The sequence below is a fragment of the Lynx rufus genome, unplaced genomic scaffold (genome assembly GCF_022079265.1).
Source record: "Lynx rufus isolate CCGP_SWC_20201006 ecotype Redwood Valley unplaced genomic scaffold, mLynRuf1.p SCAF_3, whole genome shotgun sequence".
NCBI lineage: Eukaryota > Metazoa > Chordata > Mammalia > Carnivora > Felidae > Lynx > Lynx rufus.
Window position 1 is genome coordinate 187,150,699 of NW_025814845.1, and position 19,957 is coordinate 187,170,655.

The window sequence follows — 19,957 nt, forward strand, 5'->3', positions numbered from 1 at the left end:
TGATAAAGAATTCAAACTAAAGGTCATAAAGATGTTCACCAAATTCGGGAGAAGAATGGATAACACAGTGAGAACGTCAACAAAAAGAATAATATAAGAAAGTACCCAACAGAAGTCACAGGGCTGAAAATGCAAAAGCTGATGTGGAAAATACACTGTAGGGGTTCAACAGCTAACTAGATGAAGCAGGATCAATGAATTCAAAGACAGGATGGAGGAATTCACCCGGCAGAGCAGCAAAAAGAGAAAAGAATGAAATAAAGTGAAGACAGCTTAAGAGGCTTAGAAGACAACACCAAGCAGGCCAACATTCACATTAAATGAATCCCAGAAGGAGAAAGGGCCAGAAAACTATTTTAAGAAATAGTAACTGAAAACTGCAATAACCTGGGTAAGGAAAGACCTACAGATCCAGGAAGGACAGCGAGTTCTAAATGAAATAAATGCAGAGACCCCACACCAAGACACATTATAAAATGTCAGAAGTTAAAAAAAAAAAATGAGAGAGAGAACCTTAAAGGCAACAAGAAAAAACAAACAAACAAAAAGAAGAAAAACCTTGTTACATACAAGGAAAACCCCATGTGACTATGAGCACATTTTTCAGCAGAAATGCTACAGGCCAGAAGAACATATTCAAAGTGCACGTGATGCTCACGGGTTGGAAGAATAAATATTGTTAAAATGTCAATACTACCCAAAGCTATCTACACATTCAATGCAATCCCAATCAAAATTGCACCAGCATCCTTCTTGAAGCTAGAACAAGCAATCCTAAAATTCATATGGAACCACAAAAGGCCCTGAATAGCCAAAGTAATTTTGAAGAAGAAGACCAAAGCAGGAGGCATCACAATCCCAGACTTTAGCCTCTACTACAAAGCTGTAATCATCAAGACAGCATGGTATTGGCATAAAAACAGACACATAGACCAATGGAATAGAATAGAAACCCCAGAACTAGACCCACAAATGTATGGCCAACTCATCTTTGACAAAGCAGGAAAGAATATCCAATGGAAAAAAGACAGTCTCTTTAACAAATGGTGCTGGGAGAACTGGACAGCAACATGCAGAAGGTTGAAACTAGACCACTTTCTCACACCATTCACAAAAATTAACTCAAAATGGATAAAGGACCTGAATGTGAGACAGGAAACCATCAAAACACTAGAGGAGAAAGCAGAAAAAGACCTCTCTGACCTGAGCCGCAGCAATTTCTTACTTGACACATCCCCAAAGGCAAGGGAATTAAAAGCAAAAATGAACTATTGGGACCTCATGAAGATAAAAAGCTTCTGCACAGCAAAGGAAACAACAAAAGTAAAAGGCAACCAACAGAATGGGAAAAGATATTTGCAAATGACCTATCAGACAAAGGGCTAGTATCCAAAATCTATAAAGAGCGCACCAAACTCCACACCCGAAAAACAAATAATCCAGTGAAGAAATGGGTAGAAAACATGAACAGACACTTCTCTAAAGAAGACATCCAGATGGCCAACAGGCACATGAAAAGATGCTCAACACTGCTCCTCATCAGGGAAATACAAATCAAAACCACACTCAGATATCACCTCACTCCAGTCAGAGTGGCCAAAATGAACAAATCAGGAGACTATAGATGCTGGTGAGGATGTGGAGAAACAGGAACCCTCTTGCACTGCTGGTGGGAATGCAAACTGGTGCAGCCACTCTGGAAAACAGTGTGGAGGTTCCTCAGAAAATTAAAAATAGACCTACCCTATGACCCAGCAATAGCACTGCTAGGAATTTACCCAAGGGATACAGGAGTGCTGATGCAGAGGGGCACTTGTACCCCAATGTTTATAGCAGCACTCTCAACAATAGCCAAATTGTGGGAAAACCCTAAATGTCCATCAACTGATGAATGGATAAAGAAATTGTGTTTTATATACACAACAGAGTTCTACGTGGCAAAGAGAAAGAATGAAATCTGGCCCTTTGTAGCAACGTGGATGGAACTGGAGAGTGTGATGCTAAGTGAAATAAGCCATACAGAGCAAGACAGATACCATATGTTTTCACTCTTATGTGGATCCTGAGAAACTTAACAGAAACCCATGGGGGAGGGGAAGGAAAAAAGAAAAAAGAAAACAAAGAGGTTAGAGTGGAAGAGAGAGTCAAAGCATAAGAGACTCTTAAAAACTGAGAACAAACTGAGGGTTGATGGGGGGTGGGAGGGAAGGGAGGGTAGGTGATGGGCATTGAAGAGGGCATCTTTTGGGATGAGCACTGGGTGTTGTATGGAAACTAATTTGGCAATAAATTTCATATAATATAAAAAAAAGTGCACGTGACATGCAAAACATAAAACATGGGAGGCAAGAGTAAAAGTGTTCAGCTTTGGGGGCGCCTGGGTGGCGCAGTCGATTAAGCGTCCGACTTCAGCCAGGTCACGATCTCGCGGTCCGTGAGTTCGAGCCCCGCGTCAGGCTCTGGGCTGATGGCTCGGAGCCTGGAGCCTGTTTCCGATTCTGTGTCTCCCTCTCTCTCTGCCCCTCCCCCGTTCATGCTCTGTCTCTCTCTGTCCCAAAAATAAATAAACGTTGAAAAAAAAAAAAAAAATCTTTAAAAATAAAAAAAAGTGTTCAGCTTTGGAATGCATTCACACGTGGGGCGCCTGGATGGCTCAGTCAGTGAAGCGGTCAACTCTTGATTTCAGCTCAGGTCATGATCTCACAGTTTGTGGGATGGAGCCCCAGTACAGCCCTGTACTGATAATGTAGAGCCTGCTTAGGATTCTCCCTTTCCCTCTCTCTCTGCCCCTCCTCCACTCACACACACACACACACACACACACGCTCTCTCTCCCTCAAAATAAATAAATAAAACTAAAAAAAAAAAAAAAAGAATGGGTTCCCACTTAAGTTGTTATAAATTTGAAATAGATTATTATAAATATAAGCTGTTATATGTAATCCTCACGGTAACCACAAAACAAACACCTCTAGCAGATACACAAAAGCTAACGAGAAAGGAAGCATACTACTAAAAATGTCATCAAACCACAAAGGAAGAAAGCAAGAGAAGTAGAAAGAAAAAGAACTAAAAAACAGCCAGAAAATAATGAGCAAAATGGCTATAAGTACGTACCTATCGATAATTACTTTAAATGGATGAAATTTACCAATCAAAAGAGTATCTGAAAGGACAAAAGAAAACAACGGCCATCTATACGGTCCCTATAAGAGACTCATTTCAGACATACGGACACAGACTGAAAGTGAAGGAATGGATGGAAAAAGATGTGGCATGCAAATGGAAGCCAAAAGCTGGGATAGCCATACTTATGTCAGACAAAACACAAAGACTTCAATACAAAGACTGCATAAGAGACAAAGAAAGGCATTACGTAACGATAAAAGGGTCAATACAAAAAGAGGATAGAACATTTACAAATATTTAGGCACCAATGCAGAAGCACCTAAAAAATATAAATCAAAGGTTAACAGACCTAAAGGGAGAAATAGAAATATAACAGCAGGGGACTTTAGTACCCCACTTATATCCATGGATAGATCATCCCGACAGAAAATCACTAATAAGAAAACATCAACCTTCAATGACATGTTAGACCAGATGGGAATAACAATATATATAGAACATTCCATTCAAAAGCAACAGAATACATTCTTCTCAAGTACATAGGGAACATTCTCCAGGACAGATCACATGATAGGCTACAAAATAAGTCCTAATAAATTTAAGATTGAAATCACATTGAGCATCTTTTTTGATCACAATACTGTGAAATTAGAAATCAATTATAAGAAGAAAATTGGAAAATTTACAAACATATGGAGGGTAAGCAACATGTTACTGAAAAAGAAGAAATCAAAAGACCTTGAGCCAAATTAAAAAAAAAATAAAACAAATCTAAACCTATGAGATGCAGCAAAAAGCAATTCTGAGAGAGAAGTTTACAATGACAAATACCTACATCAAGAAAAAAGAAAAATCTCAAACACCTTTATTTCTCAAGAAACTAGGAAAGGAACAGCAAATAAACCCAAAGTTAGTAGAAGAAAGGAAATAATAAAGATCAAAGCAGAACTAAATGAAATGGAGACTTTAAAAAACAACAGGAAAAAAAAAATCAATGAAAGCAAGAGGTGGTTGTTTTAAAAGATAAATGAAATGGACAAACCTTTAGCTAGACTCACCAAGGAAAAAAAGAGGACTAAAACAAGATCAGAAATGAAAGAGGACACATTACAAGTGATACTGCAGAAATACAAAGGATCATAACAAACTACTGTGAGAAATTACACTCCAACAAATTGGGAAACCTGGGAGAAATGCACAACTTCCCAGAAACATAACCTTCCAGGGCGCCTGTGTGGCTCAGTCGGTTAAGTGTCCAACTTTGGGTCAGGTCATGATCTCAGCTTCTGGGTTTGAGCCCCGCGTCAGGCTCTGTGCTGACAGCTTAGAGTCTGGAGCCTGCGTCAGATCCTGTGTCTCTTTGTCTCTCTGCCCTTCCCCAGCTCATGCTCGTGCTCGCTCTCTCTCTCAAAAATAAACATTAAAAAAATAAAACCTTAAAAAAATATATAACCTTCCAAGGATGAATCATGAATCAAAAATAGCCTGATGACTAGTAAGGAGAGTGAATCAGTAAACAAAAACCTCCCAACAAACAAAAGCCCAGGAATAGACAGATTTAAAGGTAAATTCTACCAAACATTTAAAGAATAATATGTTCCCTTTCTCAAATTATTCCCAAAAATAGACACTTCAAACTCACTTTACACAGCCAGCATTACCATGACACCAAAAATAAACAGGGGCACAAGAAAGAAAATTACAGGTCAATATCCCTGATGAACACAGATATAAAAGTCATCAAGAAAATAACTAAATCAATAAGAAAACAAAGTAACAGCAAACCAAATTCAACAATACAGGTATCTCCCCACTTTCTGAAAGTTCACATTACAACACTTTGCTTTTATGAAAGACCTATATGACTACCTGTTTTCACTACCTGTAAGATTCCAAAGAGGATTTCCACTCTTATGGAAAAAGCTATTATCATACTAATGTAGGTCTTTCATAAAAGCAGAGTGGCTTCATAAAAACCAAATGATCACCTTGCTCTTTCCGCCACCTTGGAACCTGTGGAGTCTGGCTGGGAACAGGACTCCTAAAAAGACAAATACGTCTAGAAGGCTGTGATCCAAGGCCGTTTTTGCTGTCTGTAAGCGAGGTCTCTGGAGCCGGAGGGTCTCTGGAACACAGCTCTTCTTAAAAGTGAAGGTGTTTATGCTCTAGATGAAATGAATTCTATCTAGGCTTTGTGTACAAAGCAAAGAACAACACGATGACTCCTGGTGGCAAACTGAACAAAACCAGAGTAATCTGGAGAAAAGTAACTCATGCTCATGGACACACACGGCGGCATATGGCTCGTGGCAAATTCCAAAGCAACCTTCCTGCTAAAGCCATTGGCCACAGAATACATGTGATGCTCTACCCCTCAAGGATTTAAACTTACTGAAAAGTAAATAGGTAAAGGTGTAGATTTCTCTTGTAAAACAAACAAGCAAAACAAACAAACAAAAAAAAATGACAATCTCAATACAGAAAAAGCATCTGACAAAATTCAACATCACTTATGATAAAATACTCAAAGTATTTTATACCTATGATAAAAAACTCTCAACAGAATGGGTATACAGGAAACGTACTTCAACATAATAAAGTCTATTTATGACACACCCATAGTTAACATCCCACTCAGTGGTGAAAAGCTGAAAGCTTTTCCTCTAAAATCAGGAATAAGAACACCCACTCTCATCACTTTTACCAACATGGTATTAGATGTCCTAGCCAGAGCAAGTAGGCAAGAAAAGGAATAAAAGGCACCCAAATTGGAAAGGAAGAAGTGAAACTGTCACTATTTGCAGATGTGTATGTATAGAAACATATTATGTAGAATATTCCAAAGACTCCACCAAAAAAATTGTTACAACTATTATCAGTCAAGTTGCAGGACACAAAATCAACTGTATAGCAATCTGCTGCATTTCTGTACAACCACTAACAAACTATCGGGAAAAGAAATTGAGAAACAATCCCATTATAAAAAGAAAAAAAAGAAACAATCCCATTTATAATTGCATTGGAAAGAGTAAAATACCCAGGAATAAATGTAACCAAGGAGGCGAAAGACTTGTACTCTGAAAAGTATTAAACACTCATGAAAGCAGTTGAAGATGACACAAAGAAATGGAAAGATATTCCAGGCTCACAGACTGGAAGAATACTGTGAAGATGTCCATAATACCTGGGGCAATTTACGATTTGGTGCCGACCCTATCAAAATTTCAGTGACACTTTTCACAGACCTGAACACAGAATTCTAAAATTTGAATGGAACTACAAAAGATCCCGAATGGCCAAAGCAACGCAGGCAGAGAACAAACCTGGAGGCACCATGTTTCCTGATTTCAAAGTATATCACACTGCCATACTTACCAAAACAGTATGATATCAGCAATAAAAACAGGCACGTAAATCAATGGAACACAACAGAAAGCAAGAAAATAAAGCCATGTATGTATATGTTCATTTAATTTACAGCAAAGGAGCCAAGAATATACAACAGAGAAAGAACAGTCTCTCCAATGAAATGAGATGGGCAACTGGAAAGCCACATGCAAAATAATAAAACTGTACTACTTTCTCACACATATCCATAAATTAATTTGAAATGAATTACAGACTTGAATATAAGACCTGAAACCACAAAAGTCTTAGAAAACCGGTGGTTTTGGATCTTGGCAACGGTGTGGTTTGTTTTTATTTGTTTTTGTTTTTTATTTTAGAGAGAAACAGAGAACTCGAGCAGGAGAGAGGGGCAGAGGAGGAGAGAGAGAAAGAGAGGGGGAGAGAGAGAAAGAGCGAGAGAATGTATCTTTTTTTTTTTTTTTTGACTATTGAACTAAATAAGGCTTTATTTGATATTTTCCTCCCTAATTATTTTTTTTATATGAAGTTTATTGACAAATTGGTTTCCATACAACACCCAGTGCTCATCCCAAAAGGTGCCCTCCTCAATACCCATCACCCACCCGCCCCTCCCTCCCACCCCCCATCAACCCTCAGTTTGTTCTCAGTTTTTAACAGTCTCTTATGCTTTGGCTCTCTCCCACTCTAACGTCCTTTTTTTTTTTTTTTTTTTTCTTTCCCGAGAGAATGTATCTTAAGCAGGCTGTATGCTCAGCACAGAGCCCAGCGTGGGACTCAATCCCACAACCCTGGGATCATGACCTGAGCCAAAATCAAGAATCGGACGTTCAACTGACCGAGCCACCCACCCAGGCACCCCAGAGATGGTGTTTTAAATTTGACACCAACAGCAAAGGCAACAAAAGCAAAAATAAATAAGCAGGACTACATCAAAGTAAAAAGTTTCTGCAGAGAAAGAAAACCAGCAACGAAAGTAAGGTTACATGCTGAATGGGAAAAAATACTTGCAAATTATAGATCTGATTAGATGTTACTAGCCAAGATATATAAAGAACTCCTACAACTCAAGAGAAAAAGGAAACCTAATTAAAAAGTGGGCAGACCGGCTTCTCGAAAAGAAAATAGAGAAGACCCAAATAGATAAAATCACAAATGAAAATGGATTTATTACAACCAGTCCCTCAGAAATACAAGCAATTATCAGGGAATACTATGAAAAATTATATGCCAACAAACTGGACAACCTGGAAGAAATGGATAAATTCCTAAACACCCACACACTACCAAAACTCAAATGAGAAGAAACAGAAAATTTGAACAGACCCATAACTAGTGAAGAAATTGAAACAGTTATCAAGAATCTCCCAACAAGTAAGAGTCCTGGACCAGATGGCTTCCCTGAGGAATTCTACCAGACATTTAAAGCAGAGTTAATACCTATCCTTCTCAAGCTGTTCCAAAAAGTAGAAATGGAAGGAAAACTTCCGGACTCATTCTATAAAGCCAGCATTACTTTGATTCCCAAACCAGAGACCCAGCAAAAAGAGAGAACTACAGGCCAATATCCCTGATGAATATGAATGCAAAAATTCTCAACAGGATACTAGCAAATCTAATTCAACAGCATATAAAAAGAATTATTCACCATGATCAAGTGGGATTCATTCCCAGGCTGCAAGGCTGGTTCAGTATTCACAAATCAATGTAATACATCACATTAACAAAAGAAAAGAACCATATGATCCTGTCAATAGATGCAGAAAAAGCATTTGACAAAATACAGCATCCTTTCTTAATAAAAACCCTCAAGAAAGTCAGGATAGAAGGAACATACTTAAACACCATAAAAGCAATTTATGAAAAGCCCACAGCTAATATCATCCTCAATGGGGAAAAACAGAGGGCTTTCTTCCTGAGATCAGGAACATGACAGGGATGTCCTGTCACCACTGTTGTTTAAGATAGTGTTGGAAGTCCTAGAATCAGCAATCAGACAACAAAATGAAATAAAAGACATCAAAATTGGCAAAGATGAAGTTAAACTTTCACTTTTTGCAGACAACATGATATGCTACATGGAAAACCCGACAGACCACAAAAGGTCGGCTAAAACTGATACATGAATTCAGCAAAGTCAAAATCAATGTACAGGTACAGGGCACAAAATCAATGTACAGAAATCGGTTGCATTTTTATACGCCAATAATGAAGCAACAGAAAGAGAAATAAAGAAACTGATCCCATTCGCAACTGCACAAAGAACCATAAAATACCCAGGAATAAACCTAACCAAAGATGTAAAAGATCTGTATGCTGAAAACTATAGAAAGCTTATGAAGGAAACTGAAGAAGACACAAAGAAATGGAAAAACATTCCATGCTCGTGGATTGGAAGAATAAATATTGTTAGGATGTCAATACTACCCAAAGCAATCTACACATTCAATGCGATCACAATCAAATGCAAGGGAATTAAAAGCAAAAATGAAGATATTTGCAAATGACATATCAGATAAAGGGCTAGTATCCAAAATCTATAAGGAACTCACCAAACTCTACACCTGAAAAATAAATAATCCTGTGAAGAAATGGGAAGAAGACATGAATAGACACTTTTCCAAAGAAGACATCCAGATGGCCAACAGACACATGAAAAGATGCTCAACGTCACTCCTCATCAGGGAAATACAAATCAAAACCACACTGAGATACCACCTCATGCCCTTCAGAGTGGCTAAAATGAACAAATCAGGAGACTATAGATGCTGGCGAGGATGTGGAGAAACGGGAACCCTCTTGCACTGCTCGTGGGAATGCAAACTGGTGCAGCCACTCTGGAAAATAGTGTGGAGGTTCCTCAAAAAAACTACCCTATGACCCAGCAATAGCACTGCTAGGAATTTACCCAAGGGATACAGGAGTGCTGATGCATAGGGGCACATGTACTCCAATGTTTACAGCAGCACTTTCAACAATAGCCAAATTATGGAAAGGGCCTAAATGTCCATCAACTGACAACTGGATAAAGATGTGACTTATATATACAATGGAATACTACTTGGCAATGGAAAAAATGAAATCTGGCCACGTGCAGCAACGTGGATGGAACTGGAGGGTATTATGCTAAGTGAAATAAGTCAGTCAGAGAAGGACAGATTCATGTTTTTACTCATATGTGGATCTTGAGAAATTTAACAGAAGACCATGGGGGAAGGGAAGGGGAAAAAAAAAGTTACAGAGAGGGAGGGAGGCAAACCATAAGAGACTCTTAAAAACTGAGAATAAACTGGGGGTTGATGGGGGATGGGGGAGAGGGAAAGTGGGTGATGGGCATTGAGGAGGGCACCCATTGGGATGAGCACTGGGTGTTGTATGGAAGCCAATTTGACAATAAATTATATTTTAAATAATTAAAAAATTAAATAAATAATAAAATAAAGTGGGCAGAATTTGAATCCACGTTTCTCCATAAAAAGACACACAGATGGCCACATAAACAGATGTGCAACATCACTAATATCAGGGAAATGCAAATCAAAACCACAATGAGATATCGCCTCACACCTGTCAAAATGGCTAGTCTCAAAAAGACAAGAAATAACAAGTGTTGGTGAGGCTGTGGAGAAAAGGGAACCTTCATGCACTGTTGGTGGGAATGTAAATTGGTGCAGCCACTGTGGGAAACAGTATGGAAGTTCCTCAAAACATTAAAAATAGAACTGCCGTATGATCCAGTAATTCCACTTCTGGGTATTTATCTGAAGAAAATCAAAACTAATTCAAAAAGATATGTGGTCACCATGTTCACTGCAGCATTATCTACAATAGCCAAGATATGGAAACAATCTGCATGTCTATGAAACGGAATATTATTTAACCATTAAAAAAATAATAAAAATCCTGCCATTTGCAACAACATAGATGGACCTTAAAGGCATTATGCTAAGTGAAATAAGTCAGACAGGGAAGGACAAATACCATATTGCTTATATACAGAATCTAAAAAGTTAGAAAAAAAAAAGCTAATAAATACAGAGAACAGACTGATGGTTGCTTGAAGTGGGGGGGTAGGGGTGGGCCAATGGATAAAGGGAGTCTAAAGACACAAACTTCAGTTATAAATAAGTCATGGGGATGTAATGTACAGCAGGGCAAATATAGTGAGTAACACTATATTGCATATTTGAAAGTTGCTAAGAGAGTACATCTTAGAAATTCCCATCATATGAAAAACAACTCTATTGTATGTATGGTGATGGAGGTTAATGAGAGTTATTGTGGTAATCAATTTGCAATATGTGCAAATATCAGATTATGTTATACACCTGAAACTAATTAAATGTGGTATGTCAGTTACACCTCAATTTAAAAAATGAGGGTGAAAAAAAAATCACCTTCATGTAAACAAAAATAAAAATGAGAATAAGAATTATTTTCTACCAGCTGTCAACAAAATAAAATCAATGTATAAATTAAAATAGAGTAGAGTTGGCCTGGAAGAATGCCACATCCAGAAACAGAAATCGAATTCTGTTCAATTTGTGGGTAACCCTCCTATTGTAAATAGATAGAAAACCTGGGGAAATCCATTAGGAAAAAAAGTTTGAGACTACTGAAGACCTGCTAAGGCAGTGAGGTTTTCTAGTGCCAAAATCTCAAAGAAGGGAGACATCCAAAAATCAAGCAGTGCTCTCTCTCCGCTATGGAAGGCTACAATGAGAAGACAGGGATCTGTACACCAGGAACAGGACCTTCACCAGAAGCCACCCACACTGGTACCCCAATCTTGCTACTGTGAGAAATAAATGTTTGTTGTTTAAGCAAAAAAAAAAAAAAAAAAAATCAAATATCTAGAATAAATCCAAGATGTACAAGTTCTCTATTCAGAAAATTATAAAACACGGAGAGAAATTAGAGAACGTCGATGTTAGTGGAATGACAAACCACACTCATGAATCGGAACACTAAATATTGTAAAAATGTCAATGTTGATCAATAGACTCAATGCAAACTAAATCAAAATTCTAGCTGTGTGTGTGTGTGTGTGTGTGTGTGTGTGTGAGAGAGAGAGAGAGAGAGAGAGAGCGCGCGCGCGCACGCGCGTAACCTGATAGAGTGATTTTAAAATTTAAATGGAAGTGTAAACAGTCAAGAACAGCCAAGAAATTTCAAAGAACAAAGATGGTGGACTTACTCTACTGGACAGCAAGACTTTTTAAGAAGGCACATTAAGGGGCACCTGGGTGGTTCAGTCAGTTGAGCATCCATCTGACTTTTGATTTTGGCTCACGTCATGATCCCAGGGTTGTGAGATCGAGCTCCACCTCAGGCTCTGCGCTGAGCATGCAGCCTGCTTAAGATTCTCTCCTCCTCTCCTCCACTAGCATACGCTCTCTAATAAAAAAAATTTTTTTAATTAAAAAAATAAATAAAAAAGCAACATTAAGATAGTAGTGGTACTGGCACAAAAACAGATCAATACAACAATAGAGCAGAACGTAATCCAGAAAAAGACCAGACATAGATAGACACTTGACTTATGACAAAGATGTCCTTTTAGGTAAAGGACAGTTATTTCAACAAATAGTGTTGAGACAAACAGATGTTCATACAGGAAGAAAAAACACAATCTTGACTCCTCCTCACACGATAAGCAAAAATCCATTCCAAGTGAATTGTAGATCTAAGTATAAAAGGTAAAAATATAAGTTTTCTAGAAGGTAACTAGGAGCATATCTTCATAAGTGGAGATAGCAAAAGATTTAACAAGATACAAGAAGCATTAAGAGGAAAACATTTGATAAATCAGACTACCACTATTTAGAGGTACTTTTGTTCATCAAAGACACCAATAAGAGAGTGAAAAGGCAAGCCATAAGTACTAGGATTCCAATAATAAAAATTTCAGGGGTGCCTGGGCGGCTCAGTCAGTTAGGCATCCGACTCTTGATTTTGGCTCAGGTCATGATCTCACCGTTCGTGAGTTCGAGCCCCCACTCACAGGATTCTTTCCCTGCCCCTCTCTCTCTGCCCCTCCCCTATCGAGCGTGTTCTCGCCCTCAAAATAAATAAGCACTTTTTAAAAAGTTCGGAAATAGGCAAAACTAATCTACAGTGTTAGAGGATGGATTACTGGTTACCTGTGGGGAGGAGGAAGGGTACTTCCTAGAAGAAACCTAGAGGAGGTTCTGGAATCCCAGTAACCTTCTATTTCTTGCCTAGGGTGGTGTGGTGACAAGGGTATGTTCATTTTGTGATAATCCATTGACCTGGGCACTCACCAATCACTCGTGGCTCTGAATGTTACACTTCAATAAAAAAGTTTCCTCAAAAACTTACTATTAAATCTCTGACCTTTCAAAAGATGCCTTAAGGAATGTCCTCTTTGCTGCATCAATAATTCTAGGCAGAGGCCTGAAATATTTCTTTCAAGCAGATCACAGAAATTTCCTTGCTAGTTCAGGAAACTAACTTTTAAGGCTGTCACAAACTGGGGTATTCTGTTTGTGTCTTTTACTGGGGTAGAGGTGGAGCACAGAGATCAGCTATGCCGCACCCCCACCCCCGCCCCGAGTCACTTCCTGTCGGCAGTCTCCCTATTTTACTGCATGCTAGCATGACCTGGAGAGAACAGTCTGCTAACGAGACAAAACTTGTCATTTGGAAGAATGCCCCTCTACTCCTAACTCATGCTTGTTCACACCCGAACCAGGGCATTGCCCTTATCTGACTGTGTTTCCAAATCTGGGCGCTCGGCTGTCAGGGTAGCCAGAGAGATATGGAAGGCATCAAGACACTGCCCCCCCTCTTGGCCTGGCTGCCTTGATAATCCTGCCTACAAGTTAAACCTAACTTCCCTCAGCCCGTGGACACCGCAGCTCTCTCGGTTGCTCTGACACGCAACGCATAAATGTGCTCTTCACGGCTTTCAAATCGCAAGCGGAGGCCACAATAGAAAAATGAGGCTTGGGTGGCTCAGTCACGGAAGTGTCCGACTTGGGCTCAGGTCATGATCTCCCAGCTGGTGGGTTTGGGCCCCCCGTCGGGCTCCGTGCTGACAGCTCAGAGCCTGGAGCCTGCTTCGGATTCTGTGTCTCCCTTTCTCTTGGCCCCTCCCCTGCTTGCACTCCGTCTCTGTCTCTCAAAAATATATCAACATTAAATTTTTTTTTTTTTTTTCAAATGAGGCTTTCACCAGACTGGAGCTGGCTGAATGGGTCCCGATTGGCCTACGTGTTACCTAAACAGACTGCAGTCTCGCCCCGGGCTTCATACACCTTCAGGTTCACCGACCCGAAGCAAGTAGGGTAGGAGAGAGCACAGTTAAAGCAGCTGCTAGTTGGACCACAGTGAGGCGGCTGAAGAAATGGCCGCTGCCATGAACGGCAAAGCTCTTCAGTGGAGAAAACAACCGCCTTGTTTTGCCACATAAAAGTACCATTTTTATATTATGTCTGTGTTTAACTTTTCTTTTTTTTTTAAGTTTATTTGCTTATTTTTTTTTTCAACGTTTATTTATTTTTGGGACAGAGAGAGACAGAGCATGAACGGGGGAGGGGCAGAGAGAGAGGGAGACACAGAATCGGAAACAGGCTCCAGGCTCTGAGCCATCAGCCCAGAGCCCAACGCGGGGCTCGAACTCACGGACCGCGAGATCGTGACCTGGCTGAAGTCGGACGCTCAACCGACTGCGCCACCCAGGCGCCCCTATTTGCTTATTTTGAGAGAGACCGAGACGGCAGCGCAAGTAGGGGAGGGACAGAGAGAGAGAGAGGGAGACACAGAATCCCAAGCAGATTCCCCACTGGCAGCGTGGAGCCCGATGCAGGGCTCGAACCCGCGAAACTGCGAGATCATGACCAGAGTCAAAACCAACAGTCAGACGCTTAACTGACTGAGCCACCCAGGCGCTCTAACGTTTATCTCATCTTACGAAACTTCTCACCGGTGCTGGAGAGTGCTGGGGCAACTGTCCCCTATTAAGACTCTCCTGACACAAGTCTCTAGACATTTTAGAAGTAGCGGCAGCCACAACCATTTTCTTTTTGGAACTCAGGCCGGTCCGGGGCTTTTGTCCCACGGGGCCTCTCTACGATCTCTGAATGGAAGCCAGGCAGAGTTCCAGCACCTTAGCTCGCTGATCACAGTCTGCTGGTGATTCTACGGTCACCATGGAGCAGTGGCAGTAGCAAGAATCCCAAGCAGAGTGACACGTGGGCACCGACTGGTCTCTCAGAGGAGTACAAAGGGACAGTCCAACGGACAGCTGCCAGCTTTACTTACCCAGGTCTACAAAAAGTTGCTTTTCTCCTGTGTTATTCCTCACAACTAAAAATGAAAGATCAGGACTGCTTTGCTTAGCTGACCCCAGCCTCTCCAGTTCCTCTGAATTCAACGTCCAGCTCTCTCCTCCATCCTGATCTGGGGACATTTTGCCAAAGGAAATTCCTTGTTTAATTGGGGTTTCAGAAAAATGGGAAAACCCATGGCCCGTTTTCTCTGAAATACTATCGTCTTCACTGGCAATTAAGTGAAAAGCAGGCTGCAATATTTTTCTCACAAAATTACCTAAAAAAAAAAAAAAAAGTATTATGATTAATCTAATTCTGCTTTTCCACAAAGTATAAGATCTAGGCACAAATCTCCACATGACACTTTTATACAGTAAGGCTTTTTTTTTACTTCTGGTTTTAAAACTGAGTTGTTATTACCAACTGTAACGTGCTTCTCTTGTTACTTCCTTCCTCTTTATGCAATCTTTATACTTTTTCGATTCCCACCGACAGGGTAGCGTGGGGTCACTTACAATAAACAGATCATCTTAGGAGGGAAGGTCAGTTTGAGAAGATGTGTTGACGTTGCTAGCATGAGCCTGAGCTTAACGTACTGTCACCGAGAAAGCACCACTTTTTTTAAAAACTTTTTTTTAATGTTTATTCAGTCTCTGAGCTGTCAGCGCAGAGCCCAACCCCACCAACCCCCACTCAAACCCACCAACCATGAGATCCTGATCTGAGCCAAAGTCGGACGCTTAACTGACTGAGCCACCCAGGTGTCCCAGCATCACTTTTACTAATACAAATTGAGAAGAACTTATCTTGACCGTCGACGGATTAAAGAATGGAAGGAAGGTTTTTATGCATAAACGATGCTGCCAAGATAATGCCCAGAAATACCACAAGAACCTCTGCCGCACTCTCCTTGAGTCAGGATGTCAGCAAACTTCTCTGGAGCTCACGCTCTCTCCTTTACCTGTCATGATATGCCCTAAGAATCGTGACATTTGCAGCCATCGGTTCCAAAGTCGTTGCTCCTCCGGCTTCTCCCTATAACTGGTCACTGGACGGGCTGTGGCATCATAAGTAAAGTCCAGATCGAAAGCAATTAAATACATATATTTCAATACTTACTCTAAGGGCTCTATTTTTTTAAGTTTTTTTTTTTTTTTTTTTTTTTTTTTTTTTGAGAGAGAGAGAGAGAAGGAAGGAGGGAGAGAAAGAATATCCCAAGAAGGCTCTGTGCTATCAGTGCAGAGCCCAACGTGGGGCTTGATCCAACAAACCAGGAGAGCATGACCTGAGCGGAAATCAACAGTCGGATGCTTAACCGACTGAGCCACCCAGGTGCCACAAAGAGCTCTAACCATTTGCGGTCCTATCTCTACCTAGAAAAGATGATATGGCAAATCTAGAACTTCTTTAACTCTTGTATGTTATTTATACCATAAAAATCAAGCAAATAACTTGGTTAAGGTGTTTCATGTATATGAATACTGGAGAAAGGCAGTGTTTTAAGAAAAATAATTTCTAATATTGGTATTGTCTGGGTCTGTCACTTTATTTACCCTGAAATCATGTAACACACATGCTCTGACTTCAAAATTCTCTTTCTCCAAATTAATGATTTACTCTCTACTCAATGAAACAAATCCAGTATCTCATAAAACGCTATACATCAAAATGAAAGCAAAAGCATCTGATCCTTGCAATGATATACTGATGTGATTATCTCTGGAATGAGGCAAATAAGGGTAAACACCGAGTAAAAAGAAATCACGATGTATCAAAAAACAACAATGCAGTACAAACATAAAGTTAATGTTCCTGGAAATGTGAGATAACATCTACTTGACGCAAGGCATGGTTCTAGAACGACTTGCAAAGGGAGCGCTAAGCAGGCCAGGTAGGCCTTTAAAAACCTTTGGCAGGGAGCTAACGTGGCCAGGATACAAGGACAGTATCACCAGCATGAATTCCAACACAGGCTTCCAGCAACTACTCTGCTTTCTACTTCCCTTCCCCAATCTTATCACCCTCGCCCTCATCATTACTATGGGGACAGGAATTTTACTGGCTGGGAATAACTCAAAAGAATGTGTCGATCATAGGAATTTCGGGTCCTATGGCAAGCTGGCAGAGGTGTAGTTTAGGCAGATCAAATTTACACATTTTGCAAACATTCTGTGCTCTTTTACACTCACTCTAATTCCACTTTACGAAAGGCTAACGATAGGAACTAGAAATGTCACCAAAACATCCATGGAGGGATGGGAAATGAAGGGCAAATTTTGGACTAATTTCTTCATCCTTGCATCTCTGGTTCTGGCAGTTCATAATTTTAGAGAAAAGGATCTTCAGACCCCCTCTGCCCCCCAAGGTACCTCCACACTTTTGTGTATGCTGTTCTGACAGTAAAGCACTTTTTACTTAGTTTACGCCACAGAATCAGGTTTAAAGCCAGCTTGAAGGCAATCTGCTTTCAGAAGACATCTGTAGCAGCGACTGCTAATTACCTGACAAATTTCTACTCTCCCTTCTTCCCTAGCAACCAATCTCCACTTTGAGCCTTGTGGCTGGGAGCCATGGAGCAGACTATGAGGAGTCCATAGAATCAAGGAAATATCTTGCTGAAGGCTCTGCCCCCACACCCTGACCGTAGAGCCCACTGAATAGTTTTTCATTCGGCAAATACTTATCAAATGCCTACTTCTGTTTTATTGCTGCGGCTGCTACTACTAGATTACAAATATTGATAAAGATATGATTATGTACGAGCTCTGGAAATAAACAGCGAATAAGAAACAGTCCTTGGGGCGCCAGGTGGTTCAGTAGGTTAAATGTCCAACTCTTGGTTTCTGCTCAGGTCATGACCTCACAGTTCGTGAGTTCAAGCCCCACATCGGACCCCAAGCTGACAGCTGGAGCCTGCTTGGGATTCTCTCTCCCTCTGCCCCTCCCCCACTTGTGTGCATGCGTGTACGCTGTGTCTCTCTCTCTCAAAATAAATTTAAAAAAAGAAAAAGAAAAAGAAAAAACAAGCAGTCCCTGCCCTAAGGAAACATTCAGTGAAACATAAAGACGACAGAAAATTACATGAGGAAGTGGTGAAATGTGATAAGCACTGGGCTCTCTACAACCCAGAGTCTCAGCGTTTGAGATGTGACAGGCATGGCTTCTCATCTGATGATATCAACACTGGGTCTTAAGAGACCACATAATTGGAGTATGTCATTCCAGACAGCAGCATCAAAATGTGCAAAGGCACAGGGACTTGAGAAAACGTGGCCCCCGCAGGAGCTAAGTAAAGGTCAGAGTGAGAAGGGCTGTTCTGTGCCGGTCTCAGCACTTCATCAACAACAAATGTTGTGCTTGGACAGGGCTTGGGGTTCTTGTTACGACTGCAAGACGCCTTTCGGTAACAACTCTCAAGAAACTTTGAAAAAAAATAAAGGTCTATTACTTTCAAGATCTGAAAATTGCCCACGACACCTGGGGCCACACGGCAAGGTGGAGAAAGTATGCACAGGCAAGGGGTTTCTGCTTTTACTGGGCTTGGGGGCAGAGGCCTAGGGTTTCCCAGGCTCACACCTTGTTAGTGAATATAAAGTATAAGAGCAGGGGCACCTGGGTGGCTCAATCAGTTAAATGTCCAACCTTCGATTTCGGCTCAGTTCTTGATCTCAGGGTTTGTGGGATCAAGCCCCATGTCAGGCTCCATACTGACAGCGCGGAGCCTGCTTAAGAATTCTCTCTCTCCTTCTCTCTCTGCACCTCCCCTGCTCACACATGCTCTCTCTCAAATAAATAAACATTTTTTTTTCAACGTTTATTTATTTTTGGGACACAGAGAGACAGAGCATGAACGGGGGAGGGGCAGAGAGAGAGGGAGACACAGCATCAGAAACCAGGCTCCAGGCTCTGAGCCATCAGCCCAGAGCCCGACGCGGGGCTCGAACTCACGGACCGCGAGATCGTGACCTGGCTGAAGTCGGACGCTTAACCGACTGCGCCACCCAGGCGCCCCAATAAACATTTTTTTTAATGTAAAAAATAAAAGCAGAAATTTAAAGCAAGGAAGAGAAAACTAGTGGCCCAAAATGTCAGTTAATGAAATCAACCAAGATTTCTGAATCAAAAGCGTCTCAGTCTGGGGAGTGCTATTGAGATAGCGGTCTTTGAAATGGATGCCTCTTTGAAATGGGAGCCTCAGGAATCAAAGCTTAAGTCAGGCAGTTGCATTACAACAAAACCAAACACTGTCAGGGTTTACGCTACAAGGGTCACGTGGTATGAGAGGAGGCTAGAGCACAGTGGGGCTCTGTGTAAAGGAAGACATCTAGAAGTCATCCTGATGGCATCGAGCAATCCTTGAAGGGTCTGAAGCATCCAAGTGGTAGAATCAGCTCACTCCAGCTCGCTAAGTAAGTATGCTGAGAGAAAACGAGCTCAAAGATGACGCCAACATTTTCACTCAGGTAGTTGGGTAGATGGTAGATACTACTCACTGGTACATGTATCACAGGAGAAAGGGCAAATTTAGGAGAAAAATGAGGAGTCCGGTTTAGGGATGATGGGTGTGACATATCTACAAGGGAATGTTTAATAGGCAGCTGGCTTTATAGGGTCTGGCATCAAAGAGGACAATCTTGGCCGAAGATGAAGACTTAAGAGTCATCAACATATAGATGGTCATCAAAGCCATGACAGTAGATGATCGCCAAGGTTACGGACAGAGTGAACAGAGGGACAAGGAGAGATTCTACAATTATTAATACCTGAGGGCTGAAAGAGATGGAATGTCCAACTATGCAACGGAAAACGGGGAGATAATAGGAGCCCCTCATACATAGCAAACAAGGTCACCATGACCTAGCTTTGATCTAATCTGAGTTAGGTTCCTGACTTCTACGCCAGTCCTCGAGTGACTATGTTCATGCCTTTTATTCTAGGTGCCCCTAAACTATCAGACACCTGTAGTTCTGAAACAGATTACCTATTACCTGAACTTCAGTTAATCATCTGCCATTTAGACCTCGAAATACTAGCTCTATTGCTGCTTTGATAAACACTCAGGACTGGGGCTTCTATTCAGACCTTGGTTTTCAGTGTTTCCCCCTGCCTAATTTGTTCCTCTACAGACTGACTTCATTTTATACCTGGGCCTGTGTCTCTAAACATCC

The 19,957-nt window shown here is 40.9% G+C and overlaps 1 protein-coding gene across 7 annotated transcripts in view; it reads right to left on the bottom strand.

Annotated features, from left to right (window-relative positions):
• The window catches only part of PRIMPOL (primase and DNA directed polymerase), a 58,880-nt gene that overhangs the window by 15,925 nt on the left and 22,998 nt on the right, over positions 1–19,957 (bottom strand). For all 7 annotated transcript variants that reach the window (XM_047091298.1, XM_047091295.1, XM_047091297.1 and 4 more), the window contains one exon: positions 14,782–15,066. In XM_047091298.1, coding sequence (XP_046947254.1) covers positions 14,782–15,066 — 285 coding nt within the window. The remainder of the gene's footprint in view (positions 1–14,781; positions 15,067–19,957) is intronic.